At 42.6% G+C, this 14769-nt stretch overlaps 1 protein-coding gene, 1 long non-coding RNA gene and 1 other non-coding gene across 3 annotated transcripts; all 3 read right to left on the reverse strand.

Annotated features, from left to right (window-relative positions):
• Nucleotides 1-247: 247 nt before the first annotated feature.
• Nucleotides 248-6759, reverse strand: c2h6orf47 (chromosome 2 C6orf47 homolog). Its single transcript, XM_062989513.1, has 2 exons — nt 5759-6759; nt 248-1555 (listed from the first exon to the last, which is right to left on the reverse strand). Exon 1 carries the CDS (start codon nt 6685-6687, stop codon nt 5773-5775), a length of 915 nt encoding a protein of 304 aa, XP_062845583.1. The 5' UTR covers nt 6688-6759; the 3' UTR covers nt 248-1555; nt 5759-5772.
• Nucleotides 6760-9894: 3135 nt separating this feature from the next.
• Nucleotides 9895-12454, reverse strand: LOC134304000 (uncharacterized). The gene is made up of 6 exons (XR_010007732.1): nt 12409-12454; nt 12046-12086; nt 11805-11862; nt 10417-10477; nt 10183-10240; nt 9895-10008 (listed from the first exon to the last, which is right to left on the reverse strand). It is a non-coding gene; the product is annotated as an uncharacterized LOC134304000 (long non-coding RNA).
• Nucleotides 10312-10375, reverse strand: LOC134309449 (small nucleolar RNA SNORD52). Its single transcript, XR_010011165.1, has one exon. It is a non-coding gene; the product is annotated as a small nucleolar RNA SNORD52 (small nucleolar RNA).
• Nucleotides 12455-14769: the final 2315 nt, after the last annotated feature.

The raw sequence follows: 14769 nt of genomic DNA on the forward strand, positions 1-14769 counted from the left end.
CACACATTATCACATGGGGCAAGAGACGTAGTGGCTGTCGACCGGCTGGGCATCTACACAGACACGACTGGCTTGGTGGTGATGGGATGGCCGAAGCCCTGCGATGCCAAGCGCCCAGTGTGACCAAGTTTTACCACGATGTGGTCTGACGGAAACCTGTTCACCCTCTTAAGGTTAAAGACGACAAGTCAAGACTACAGTGCCAACAATGCTGCTTCTACTAGATGTGACGGGAACCTGGCGTGTTTGCACCAAAAATGCCCAAAACTTAGAATGGACTTTATCACAGACTGGACTGAACAATGAAGAACTCCAATTTTTTTTTTTTGCTAGTTATAACTTTCAGTTCAATTTAATTTTGTGTTTGTATGATTTGTGTAAATTCTAGTTATTTAAAGGATCCTCCAGGCCACCCAAGAAAGATGGGTCCCTGCTGAGTCTGGTTCCTCTACTGTCGCCCTTGGCTTGCTCATCAGGGGTCTGTTGGTCCTGGATTCTGTAAAGTTGCTTTGAGACAAAGTCTATTGTAAAAAGCGCTACATAAATACATTTGACCTGACTTGACATAAAGCGGCTGATACAAATGAATGAATAAATGGATGGATCTGCGTAAATGTCAGCTGGTGAAATCAAGAGTTAATAAAGTGTTTTAAACTAAATTAAATAGCTGGCAAAGCCCCCAAAACCTTTGTACCTTAACTTAAGCTCTTACATAGATTTATTTAACATTTAACATACGTTTCTTGTGGTAACCCGACCTGCTATAACTTAAATAATATATTTATAAAGGCCTCAATTCGATATTTGTTACTGGCTTGGTTCTGTCCCACATATTTTAAGAAATAGGACGTTTCGTACTGAGGGGAATTATTTTAAAGCCGACATTCCAATATAAAACAGACCAAACTGCTCTTAAATAATCTATTATCTTATAGGCCGGTCACAGCACCGGACATGTCTGGACTAAAAGACGAAAACAAATCAGCAGTCGTGTATAAACGTACGCATTAATACGAAAACAACTACAAATCCTTAATATTTATGCTGAGTGAGGAAAGGTAGAGTCGACTAGACGTAGCGTTAAAGGAGTGTCACAATGCCAGGAGTCAGACATGATAAAAAAAGACTTAAATAGGTTAAATAGCTGGTGATAGAAGTTCTAAACGATATCTGCAGAATCCTCCTACACATCATCAAGTCCTTACAAAGCTAAAACCGAACAGTGGTGTAAATCCTGCAGTCAGATTACGTAATAAACATCACAGCAGGATCTCTCTCTCCAATCTCTCCACGATCAAAGTGCATTTCAGTGCACGATAAGGTCGAATCTCCATTGCAACTCTCCGTGACGAGACGCACGTCTCCGGCATTTTGCCGTACTGATTAAAAATCCATTAAGATCAGAGGAACCTCATGTGGTTCGTGTGGAATTCTCCGGGATTAAGATTTAGATTTGCTGATGGGATGTGTCCTCGTCAGGTGGCATTTCAGGGGTGCCGGTGCCAGTTTGTGCTCCAGTGGTCACGTTGTAATTAGGCACGGCACTCCTCACAGCCTGAAAAAAAACGAGTGAGACGAGTGTTAACCGAAGTCTTAAAGAAACACTTGGCACATTTGGGGTCATCTGGTTTAGAATATACATACATACAGATACACAGAGATTTAATCTGTGGACACAAGTTGAGTTATTGATATTAGAGCTGGTTTTATGTCTTTTGAGTCGCACACGTAAGAATGACGTCCGACATCATTCTGATCGTGTCATTTCTGCTCTCTAATAATAATAACGCTCCGGCCGTCTTAACCCGCAACGCACGCAATGTGTAAATGTTCCAGCCAGCTTCCGGTGTAGTGACGAAGCGTCGCTCCCTACTTAAAATGGTGGAATACCCTACGTAGTGCACTTCACAGGAACGACCGGGGTGAATGGAACGCTCCAACAGAATTGGCGCTAATGGTTGAAAGAACCGCTTTCTGAACCAATCAGAGCTTCTGATTGTAATTGTTAGTAAGAAATGCTGTTATTTGCATTTATTCGGTTTGCGTCACACAGATGACGTGGTGATGAAACGCTCGATCGGCTTTCTAACGACTTCCTGTTTTACTTCACGACCGGGAAAAGTTTGGAGGTTTTTAATTATAAGCACATTTACGGAATAACGGATTCTATTCCTAATGGGACGCACGTTTATAAATGTAATAACATCTGGAAGAACAGAAGCTCAGGTAAGCAGCGGTTATGATTGTTTTTGCTGTGTTTTGGATTTTGGCCGCTGTGCCGTGATTTATCTCGCATTTGTTTTGCAATGAAAACAAAACGTATCAGTTGAAGCTTTTAACTGGAACCTTCTTGTTACAGAAATTACATTCATTTACACAATGAGGAGGAAAGTAAAGACACGAAGTAAAACGGCTAAATACACTCGCTAATCTGTTGTTGTTTTTATCTGAACTTACAGATTATTTGTTTATTTCTACTCTACATTTCCAATATGTTTTGTGTTTATTATATTGACTCGTGACTCGACTCGGACTCTAGCCTAAAGACTCGTGACTCGACTCGGACTCTAGTCTAAAGACTCGTGACTCGACTCGGACTCTGGTCTAAAGACTCGTGACTCGACTCGGACTCTAGCCTAAAGACTCGTGACTCGACTCGGACTCTAGCCTAAAGACTCGTGACTCGACTCGGACTCTAGCCTAAAGACTCGTGACTCGACTCGGACTCTAGCCTAAAGACTCGTGACTCGACTCGGACTCTAGCCTAAAGACTCGTGACTCGACTCGGACTCTAGCCTAAAGACTCGTGACTCGACTCGGACTCTAGCCTAAAGACTCGTGACTCGACTCGGACTCTAGCCTAAAGACTCGTGACTCGACTCGGACTCTAGCCTAAAGACTCGTGACTCGACTCGGACTCTAGTCTAAAGACTCGTGACTCGACTCGGACTCTGGTCTAAAGACTCGTGACTCGACTCGGACTCTAGTCTAAAGACTCATGACTCGACTCTAGCCTAAAGACTCGTGACTTGACTCGGACTCTAGCCTAAAGACTAGTGACTCGACTCGGACTCTAGCCTAAAGACTCGTGACTCGACTCTAGCCTAAAGACTCGTGACTCGACTCTAGCCTAAAGACTCGTGACTCGACTCGGTCTCTAGCCTAAAGACTCGTGACTCGACTCGGACTCTAGTCTAAAGACTCATGACTTGACTCGGACTCTAGTCTAAAGACTCATGACTCGACTCTAGCCTAAAGACTCGTGACTTGACTCGGACTCTAGCCTAAAGACTCGTGACTCGACTCGGACTCTAGCCTAAAGACTCGTGACTCGACTCTAGCCTAAAGACTCGTGACTCGACTCGGTCTCTAGCCTAAAGACTCGTGACTCGACTCGGTCTCTAGCCTAAAGACTCGTGACTCGACTCAGACTCTAGCCTAAATACTCGTGACTTGACTCGGACTCTAGTCTAAAGACTCATGACTCGACTCTAGCCTAAAGACTCGTGACTTGACTCGGACTCTAGCCTAAAGACTCGTGACTCGACTCGGACTCTAGCCTAAAGACTCGTGACTCGACTCTAGCCTAAAGACTCGTGACTCGACTCGGTCTCTAGCCTAAAGACTCGTGACTCGACTCGGACTCTAGCCTAAAGACTCGTGACTCGACTCGGACTCGTATTTTGTGACTTGCGAACATCTCTGCTCTACGGTGTGAAAAAGTGGTCCCGGCACTGAGACAAACTGGCTCGGCACTGATTGCTCCATGAGCACTTTCATAATTACAGTGTATCACAAAAGTGAGTACACCCCTCACATTTCTGCAAATATTTCATTATATCTTTTCATGGGACAACACTATAGACATGAAACTTGGATATAACTTAGAGTAGTCAGTGTACAACTTGTATAGCAGTGTAGATTTACTGTCTTCTGAAAATAACTCAACACACAGCCATTAATGTCTAAATAGCTGGCAACATAAGTGAGTACACCCCACAGTGAACATGTCCAAATTGTGCCCAAATGTGTCGTTGTCCCTCCCTGGTGTCATGTGTCAAGGTCCCAGGTGTAAATGGGGAGCAGGGCTGTTAAATTTGGTGTTTTGGGTACAATTCTCTCATACTGGCCACTGGATATTCAACATGGCACCTCATGGCAAAGAACTCTCTGAGGATGTGAGAAATAGAATTGTTGCTCTTCACAAAGATGGCCTAGGCTATAAGAAGATTGCTAACACCCTGAAACTGAGCTACAGCTCAGTGGCCAAGGTCATACAGCAGTTTTCCAGGACAGGTTCCACTCGGAACAGGCTTCGCCAGGGTCGACCAAAGAAGTTGAGTCCACGTGTTCGGCGTCATATCCAGAGGTTGGCTTAAAAAAATAGACACATGAGTGCTGCCAGCATTGCTGCAGAGGTTGAAGACGTGGGAGGTCAGCCTGTCAGTGCTCAGACCATACGCCGCACACTGCATCAACTCGGTCTGCATGGTCGTCATCCCAGAAGGAAGCTGACGCACAAGAAAGCCCGCAAACAGTTTGCTGAAGACAAGCAGTCCAAGAACATGGATTACTGGAATGCCCTGTGGTCTGACGAGACCAAGATAAACTTGTTTGGCTCAGATGGTGTCCAGCATGTGTGGCGGCGCCCTGGTGAGAAGTACCAAGACAACTGTATCTTGCCTACAGTCAAGCATGGTGGTGGTAGCATCATGGTCTTGGGCTGCATGAGTGTTGCTGGCACTGGGGAGCTGCAGTTAATTGAGGGAAACATGAATTCCAACATGTACTGTGACATTCTGAAACAGAGCATGATCCCCTCCCTTCGAAAACTGGGCCTCATGGCAGTTTTCCAACAGGATAACGACCCCAAACACAACCTCCAAGATGACAACTGCCTTGCTGAGGAAGCTGAAGGTAAAGGTGATGGACTAAACCCAATTGAGCACCTGTGGCGCATCCTCAAGTGGAAGGTGGAGGAGTTCAAGGTGTCTAACATCCACCAGCTCCGTGATGTCATCATGGAGGAGTGGAAGAGGATTCCAGTAGCAACCTGTGCAGCTCTGGTGAATTCCATGCCCAGGAGGGTTAAGGCAGTGATAATAATGGTGGTCACACAAAATATTGACACTTTGGGCACAATTTGGACATGTTCACTGTGGGGTGTACTCACTTATGTTGCCAGCTATTTAGACATTAATGGCTGTGTGTTGAGTTATTTTCAGAAGACAGTAAATCTACACTGCTATACAAGTTGTACACTGACTACTCTAAGTTATATCCAAGTTTTATGTCTATAGTGTTGTCCCATGAAAAGATATAATAAAATATTTGCAGAAATGTGAGGGGTGTACTCACTTTTGTGATACACTGTATCTTCTAAATTAGAACCAGTCTGCATTTAAATAAAGTAACATTTAAATATCCCTTTTTTTTTTTCTCCTTCCAGCTGCTCCAGTTTATATTCAGGGGTCGCAAACAGTGGCTCATTCTGGTTTGCATACCTGACTTGGTAGAGCTTTTATGATCCTAATTGTATTTGGGCTTGGGACCAGCACTGAGAGTGACTTGGAGAGGTCCTCTGTATGATAGTGAACGTAAAAAGCAGATATGTATACCTAATAAACTGCTCTGTGAACATATATTTGCATATATTTCTTCTTAAATCAACCCCTTTGTGTTATTTAATTGCACTAACCCATCACCCTAAGATCAGCATTTTGTATTGGGACACTAAGAAGAACACATAAACGCCTACCTGAGTATCTTCCTTTAAGACACAGGCATCATTTTGTTGTGAACACGGCTGGGTTGATCCTGCTCCCACTCTTCTTCCGTCTCATCCACCTCGTCTTGTTCCTCTTTGCCATCCTCCTTCTCATCGTCCTCTTCGGTCCCCAGAATGACGCTCTGGCGCACGCTGACCGAAACGACGAGCGCCTGAACGATGCCGTACACCAGGGCAAACTGCGCCAGGTACTCCTGAACCAGCCACAGCAGGCCGGCCATGCCTACCGAGGACACCAGGAACATGGCCATGCCGTGCAGCCACAGCTTCAGGGCACCTTGGACTCCGAGGACGTCGAGGACGAACCTGGCAGGGGGCGAGACCGACCACAGGAAGCCGACGACGAACAGGTCGAAGAGGTGACGGATGAAGTTGAAGCAGATCTGGAAATGCTCGGGGAGGATCTCGCCCGTCCAGGAGCGGGCGAAGAAGCGGAAGGCCGCCGTGCCCTTCGAGAGTGGCGAGGGCGATGGCGGAGGGGTTCCGTAGTCGGAGAGTTCGCCGTCTTGGGAATCCGTTTCCGATGACGGTTGGCCTCTCTGTCTGAGCCCGGAGGAGTCCGCTGATCTCGGCCAAACGCGGAAAGATGGGAGCATACTACTCCACCATCGCTGAGGAGCCACAGCGTCAGATCTTTCTGCTTTCAGTTCCTCAATTTTTACAGGTTTGAGAATGTCTTCCTGTGCTTCCCAAAACTCCTCCGTGGGCATCTTTTGGTCACTTGGGTTTCTCCATGGACCCCAAACCCAAGGGGCTAACCCTCCCAGGCTCCATGTGCTGCTCTTCTTCTCCTGACCTTCAAGTGTAATTGGTTTTTCACATTTGGGCTTGCTATCCCAAGGGCGGTACAAATTCCTTGGGTTTACCCAAGTCCAAACTCGTCCTACAACAGCTGACATGTTTCCTTCTTTCACTAAACCCAATTTAATAGTCAAAAATCTACGATTCAACCCTATAACTTCTTAAATTACGTCCTGAATATGAAACATATCTTAATTATGAGCAAAATGTCATGTAAACTGACCAGATTTGGACCCTTTCAATCCTAAAACAAGCAATAGTCCTGGTTTTGTTTAGAACAATAAGAGCTGATTTAATGAGACACACCCTTCACCATAAATATCGAGTAAACAAATAGCTAAAGTGTGTAGCTAAACATTATAGCCACATATTTAACATTTAATTCAAGTTGTCAGCCAACTTACAGTAAAATTAACGTTCCAAAGCGCATTAATAAAACTAAATCGTTACTTTCATTAGTACTGGACTCAATGTTTACCATCATATCGTTAGCCTGTTCGTTTAGCGTTCGCTCTTTAGCCGCCTAGCTTAGCTTAGCTTAGCTTAGCATAGCCGACTCGATTTATCCCAAACTATCTCCCTAACCGATTCTTAAATCGGTCAGCAATCCTAAACTTCTCAATTTAAATAAGCTGAATTAAAACCGGATATTTTCTTGACTAAATGCCCACCTACATGCTGAGATCTCTGTCAGATTTCGAGCTAGCCGGAGCTTCCGAACCACATCGGGTTGCCAGATATTGTGCAAACAAACCTGTAGATTGACACAATTGGCTCCACTAAACTCGTAATTCCGGTCAGGGTCGCTGGCAGGAATACACCCAGGACATGGTTGGTTTGTTCATTAGGATTTTAACGTCATGTTTTACACTTTGGTTACATTCATGACAGGTTTTTCACAATTTCACATTGTTATATCGAACACAGACAATTTAGTATCTCCAGTTCACCTCACTTGCACGTCTTTGGACTGTGGGAGGAAACCGGAGCACCCAGAGAAAACCCACGCAGACACAGGGAGAACATGCAAACTCCACACAGAAAGGACCCAGACCGCCCCTTCTTGCTACCCACCGAGCCACGGTGCCGCCCGCTCCCAGCACACACTCGTTTACTCAGTTAATGCACAAAAAAGAATATCTAGCAAAACTTTAGAGCAGTCTGTATGTTTTGGAGAAGTAGAAGGAAACCAGAATATAAACTTTGTTATGACATATCTTATTTTCTACCATCTTCTAAGAACATGACAGTAGTTGGATTGGCACGTTAAATACTCCACAGATATACAGTGAGTGGATAAGTATGAGGTGCCCTGAGATTTATTTATTTATTAGGATTTTAATGTCATGTTTTACACTTTGGTTACATTCATGACAGGAAACGGCAGTTACTCATTACACAAGGTTCATCAGTTCACAAGGTTATATCGAACACACTCATGGGACAATTTAGTGTCTCCAATTCACCTCACTTGTATGTCTTTGGACTGTGGGAGGAAACCGAACGCTGACATGGGGAGAACATGCAAACTCCACACAGAAAGGACTCGGAGCGGCCCACCTGGGAATCAAACCCAGGACCTTCTTGCTGTGAGGCGACAGTGCTACCCACTTAGCCACCATGCTGAACGTTCCCAGGACAGGGAGCCAATCTGTCGCTGGCATGGCAGCACACACTCGTTTACTCAGTTAATGCACAAAAAAGAATATTTAGCAAAACTTTAGAGCAGTCTGTATGTTTTGGAGAAGTAGAAGGAAACCAGAATATAAACTTTGTTATGACATGTTTTCTACCATCATCCAGGAACATGACAGTAGTTGGATTGGCACGTTAAATACTCCACAGATATACAGTGAGTGGATAAGTATGAGGTGCCCTGAGATTTATTTATTTATTAGGATTTTAACGTCATGTTTTACACTTTGGTTACATTCATGACAGAAACGGCAGTCACTCATTACACGAGATTCATCAGTTCACAAGGTTACAGTCATGGACAATTTAGTGTCTCCAATTCACCTCACTTGCACGTCTATGGACTGTGGGAGGAAACCGGAGCTTCCGGAGTAAACCCATGAGAACATGCAAACTACGCCCTGAGACTGACTGGCACCATGTCCTGGGTTCTTTCCTTTCTTGTGCCAAATATTTTCAGGTATAGGCAATTCTGATAAAGCGATTAACGATGATAAATGAATGAGTTAACAAATATTTTACCTCATTCAAATCCATAAGTCTGGCTTGAGGGACAATACTGTTGAATTGACGAAATCAACCTCTCAGGACTCGAGGAAGTCACTTTATATATATATATATATATAAATGCTGTATGCTGATAGATACATGTATTATGATATTTCATTGTAATAACAATAACGACTTGGCGAGTGCAGCCAACGGGGGGGCAGTGCGACATGGGTCCCAGTGCAAAAAAAAGTTTTAAATTGCACGTCTGTAACTGCACCTTTAGGCTCACCCCTTTATAGCTTTCATTTACCTCATCATAAGGTCATTGTGTGATGTTTTTTCTAATAATTGTTATTGCTGCTGCAACGCCACAATTTCCCTTCGAGGATTAATAAAGTACTCGATCATTTATGTCCTAAAAACACTCACAATCCTGAAAGCAGTTATTAAAACGTTTAAGCTGTTAACCAAAACGCATCGTGTTACAGTTGAACATGAAGTACACAGTAAACAACAGGAACCCAACGTACCGTATTTATTCCCCAAATAAATACCACATACATTATTCATGCAATTATAAGTGACAACAGCATGGGGCGAGACTCTACAAATCACTTAAAGCAACAAGTGGATTATTTAACTTTATATTTACTATCACAAATGTAACATTAAATCTATAATAAAACCTTCTCGTCTGGAATGTAATGAATGGCTCTTGTTCGAGTCACATAGTCCAAAGCCATTTGTTGACCAACTCAGATTGGGAAAGAGCCAGATCAGGTAAAGAATCTAGGTTTAACAACTTTTAGAGCCTCAAGTCAAGCATTCAAGTGATTAAATCACTTTTTTATTGTTATTATTCACCGTTTTTATTAATATTTTTGCTATTTTTCATTATTTCTCTGTAACTGAGCTTTGGCAATACAGATGTCCTTGTCGATAATGCCAATAAAGCTTCTTTTGAGTTTGAACAAGTTAAGCACTTGCACCATTTTATTTTGTACAAAAAGGTGGTTAACATTATATTCATTATTATAATAGTCACTTGAATAAGCATTTAACACGACTCCTGGGGCATTTTGCCATTTAAGATGCAAAAAAATAAACGAGACAGTCTGTTAAGCTTAAATGCTTTTATTAGCACCAGCCTGACTTCATTACAACTGGCATTACACCAAACCCAACAAGAACGTGGTCAGCAATCCTCTTCTAGTGCGTCTTCCAACAACCACCTGTATAACAAAAAACATGAATTAATAAGTGCTAAAAAACAAAAACTTGGTATTACTGGGCAGGCCAGTGTTTCAGTGCGCTGCGAGAAAACCTCATTCTATATCAGTAGAACCGAAAAAGCATCTCATCATTAACACCGCAGTTAGCAAAGATCCACATTATGGTGCACTTACCAGGTGCCACGGTGTAGTTCAAGACAAACTGGACAGCAAATCTTGACACTGCGACCTGCTAAAAACAAAACGAAACTATAAACAATCCCAGTTTGACCGATAAATACCTGTATATACATGTCAGATGTGTGTTCAGTTGGCAAATATAACATCAGGATCTCAGAGACTCTAGTCTAATGGTATCATCATTACACAACTAATAAGAAATGCTTTAAACACAAAATCAATACAAACCTAATCAAGCAGGAGCTTCCCTTTGGGAAAAGGCAACATGAGCCTTAAATCCACTTGATTGCTGTTGAAATAAGGAAACTCGAGTTAACTGCTTAACTAATGCACACAAAACTAACACATGAATAATACTGATCCTCCTGAACACCACATGCTTTAAGTCATCTCAGCATGTGTGTGGTTTTAACCAACTAGGCACACTGTCTAAACAGTTTAAAATTCTTATACAATATATTCAATGTTATATTTAGTTACAGTCAAAGAAAGAAATCAAAGAGTATCTTTCCTAAATACTACCCAGGCCAAGACCACCCCACCTGGAGATCGAACCCAGGACCTTCTTGCTGTGATGACAGTGCTACCCACTTAGCCACCATAACTAGATACTTATTGAAAGGGTTTAAAATTCTTATATACAATAAAATATTCAACTAACAGTTAGATGAGGTCAATTTGACCCCTGAACGCATGGAATCAAAGGGTATATTTCCCAAAGACTATGGATTAAATTTATGCAGACTTAAGTCTTCCATTTGATCAAGAAAAACTGCATTAGATGTCAAGAGTCGCCAAGGTTAATATAGTTGCTACTCAAACAATTGAACATTTTTATTGGGCACCTGGCGTAATTGCACCGAGTATGACAAGAACTCACTACAGACTTTATTGAAGACTAGAGCGAATAACAACTATTATTATTATTTATTTATTTGTTTATTGCCAGTTATAACTTTTAGTTCATTTATTTCTGTGTTTGTATGATTTGATGATATGATTTGTGTAAATCCTACTTATTTAAAGTATACTCCAGGCCACAGTCGCCCTCGGCTTGCTCAACAGGGGTTTTTGTATCTGTTGGTCCTGGATTTTGTGAAGTTGCTTTGAGACAATGTCTATTGTAAAAAGCGCTATATAAATAAAGTTGACTTGACTTCACCTGCTGGCAAACCAATATAAAATGTATGCAGAAATAAGGCCATATGGGTTTAGCATCGATCTAAGTAGCAACTGTTTAAAGACTGTGCAAATATTTGAGACTACTCGCAAACTCCTGTAATGAATGTAACCCCAGTTGATATTCTGCAATAATTGGATTCCTAATTTGCATGTGAACTGTTGCATTAATTATTTATTAGGATTTTAATATCATATTTTACAAACTTTGGTTACATTTATGACCGAAACGGTTTCTCAGATCAAGTCTTTAATGTCAAACACAGTCATGGACAATTTTGTATCTCAAATTCGCCTCACTTGCACGTCTTTGGACTGTGGGAGGAAACCCACACACAGTGGGTGAACATGCCAACCCCACACAGTAAGGACCCAGACTGCCCACCACCTGGGGAATCGAACCCAGTCGCATTAAGTTCGCGAATTCTATCACTTACCTAGCAATTAAGTTAAGCAGTTAAGAATCCAGAAGTTAGGTTCCATCTTCAGTCCATTCTACACACAAAACAAGCCACGCATGAACTTCTGGACTTTAAATATGATCGTGTGTAGCAGAAGCACATAAACATGTTCAGCTTATTGTAAAGAGCTTCACGTTATAATCAGAGACTCTAGTCTAATGAATCATCAGCACATGCGTTCAGATAAAGCCATCAAAGATCACTTTAACATCCTTACCATCTCCAGCACGCCTGCAGCGGAGGCCCATGGTCACCAATCTGCTTAAAACACCACAAAAATGAGTTAGATACGAACTCCCGACACTGCAGCGGATTATATAGTGAAACTCATGCTGGGGAGCGACCGTTACTTTTTAAAAATTCAAAAAATAACGGTCGCTTAGAAAAACGCCACGAGGCGGCCAAAGTTAGCAACTGAGCTAACGAACAACCGAAACCGCATATAAATATATATATTTTTCAACCACACTTCGCTCTGAAACACACGCTACTTAAACACTGCATGAAATAACACGTCAAAATAAATAAATATGACCAAAAATCCAGTTCAATAACAATAATCACTCCTAACCGAACTCACCTCACACTGATCAGACTCGAAGAGAACAGACAAGCGCGCCAGTGGCACCTTTTATACCAAGGGGTCCTGATTCAGCGATATAGCCTCCACCAAACCTGCCTGATCATAATTACAGCGAACAGCATTAAGTATTCGAACTAAATCAGAATCACTTTACTGGCTTTGGATAGAAATGGTGTACAGAAATGGAAAACACGTACATTATTTAACGTAATAATGTATTTAACACTCTTTCAGATTGCACATTTCAAGATGAAAGTAATGATTGCCCCCAATTTGATCTATGAAACAGCAGGCATTACGCCCAATAAAAAGGCCAAGGCATTTTAATAATTTGCTTTGTTTGTTTGTTTATTAGGATTTTACATTTACATCTGCATTTAGCAGATGCTTTTATCCAAAGCGATTCACACAATGAGCAATTGAGGGTTAAGGGCCTTGCTCAGGGACCCAACAGTGGCAACTTGGCGGTGGTGGGTTATACAGATAAGATAAGATAAGATAAGATAAGATAAGATAATCATTTATTAGTCCCACAGTGGGGAAATTCACATCGTTGCAGCAGCAGCAAAGGGATAGTATAGCACTCAGTATAAAAAGATAGACAATAAAAAGAAACAATGTATAATAATAATAATAATAAGTCAGGAAAAAACTTACAATAATTACAAATGATTGCACTTGGGAGAAATATTGCACATTGTAATAATTTCCCATGGGGAAAAAAGTCAAACATTGTTATGAAAAATTTTAAGTGTGTGTGTGATCTGCTTGCATGTACGGATGCTGTTTGTCGACTTCAGTTCGGCTTTTAACACAATAATCCCCCAGCATCTGGCCAGCAAACTGGTCACACTGGGACTAAACACCACACTGTGCAATTGGATTCTGGATTTTCTCACAGACAGACATCAGTTTGTGCATGTAGGCAACAACACATCAACCACGGTCTCACTGTCTACAGGATCTCCACAAGGATGTGTGCTGAGCCCTCTACTGTTTACTCTGATGACCCATGACTGTCGTGCTAAGTCCAACACAAATCACATAATAAAGTATGCAGATGACACAACAGTTGTGGGACTCATTCTGGACAACAACGAGACTGCATACAGAAAGGAGGTGAGACTCTTTGTGGAATGGTGCAGCAATAACAACCTGGTCCTGAATGTTGATAAAACCAAAGAGATGGTGATTGACTTCTGGAAAAAACAGCCCATTCACACCCCGACCTACATCAATGGCACGCCGGTTGAAATTGTCCAGAACACGAAGTTCTTAGGGGTTCACGTTACGGACAACCTGACCTGGTCCTTGCACACCTCCTCTCTGGTCAAAAAGGCTCACCAGCGATTGCATTTCTTACGCCGATTGAGGAGGGCCCATCTCAGTCCACCCATCCTCACCACTTTCTACAGAGGCACAATAGAGAGTGTTTTAACCAGCAGCATCTCTCTCTGGTATGAGAGTTGTAACATCTCAGAAAAAAAGGCCCTCAGGACAGTGGTTAGGACAGCAGAAAAGACCAAGACCTGCGGTACCACTCCTTCCCACATTTGGGGTGAAGCAGCCTGTCACTGAAGGAGCTGCCCAGTGCTGCCAGAGTCTCATGCATGTGGTGGAAGTCATTCTCCAGCATGGATGCCAGCTTGGCTAGCATCCTCCTGTCTCCCACCACCTGCACTGGGTCTAAGGGGCTCCCCAGGACAGAGCCGGCCCTCTTAATAAGTTTGTTTAGTCTCTTCCCGTCCACTGTAGAGATGCTGCTGCCCCCGCATACCACTCCGTAAAAGATGGCCGATGCCACCACTGTGTCAAAGAAAGTCCTCAGGAGTCCCCCCCCGCCGGACTCCAAATGACCTCAGTCGCCTATGCAGGTAGAGTCTGCTCTGATCTTTTTTTATAAAGTGCAGTAGTATTAGCTGACCAGTCCAGTTTGTTATTTAGATGAACACCCAGGTACTTATAAGCGTCCACTCTCTCAATGTCCATTCCCTGGATGTTCACTGATGGTAAAGTGGGTCAGTAGTCAATGAATCAATAATTACAGTAGTCAATTCTTGAAGAAATGAATGCATGAATAACTTTTTCCAGGTCAGAATAGCAGAGAAGAGGCTTAATCTTTGCAATATTTCTGAGCTGGAAGAAGCTATTCCTTACCACAGAGTTGATTTGTTTATCAAATCTGAGGTCAGAGTCAAAAATAACACCGAGATTTCTCACAGATGTTTTGACACGTGTAGACAAACGACCAAGGTTATTGGAGACCGTGTTGATGTGATGAGGACCCCCAAAAATGATAACCTCTGACTTGCTTTCATTCAGCTGAAGGAAAAAATGATGTCACTGTTTCTGTACCAT

This window comes from Trichomycterus rosablanca, chromosome 2 (assembly GCF_030014385.1).
Source record: "Trichomycterus rosablanca isolate fTriRos1 chromosome 2, fTriRos1.hap1, whole genome shotgun sequence".
Taxonomy (NCBI): Eukaryota; Metazoa; Chordata; class Actinopteri; order Siluriformes; family Trichomycteridae; genus Trichomycterus; species Trichomycterus rosablanca.

Coding starts and splice junctions, on each gene's coding strand:
- c2h6orf47 (XM_062989513.1), bottom strand. CDS start 6,687: ATGTCAGCTGTTGTAGGACGAGTTTGGACTTGGGTAAACCCAAGGAAT.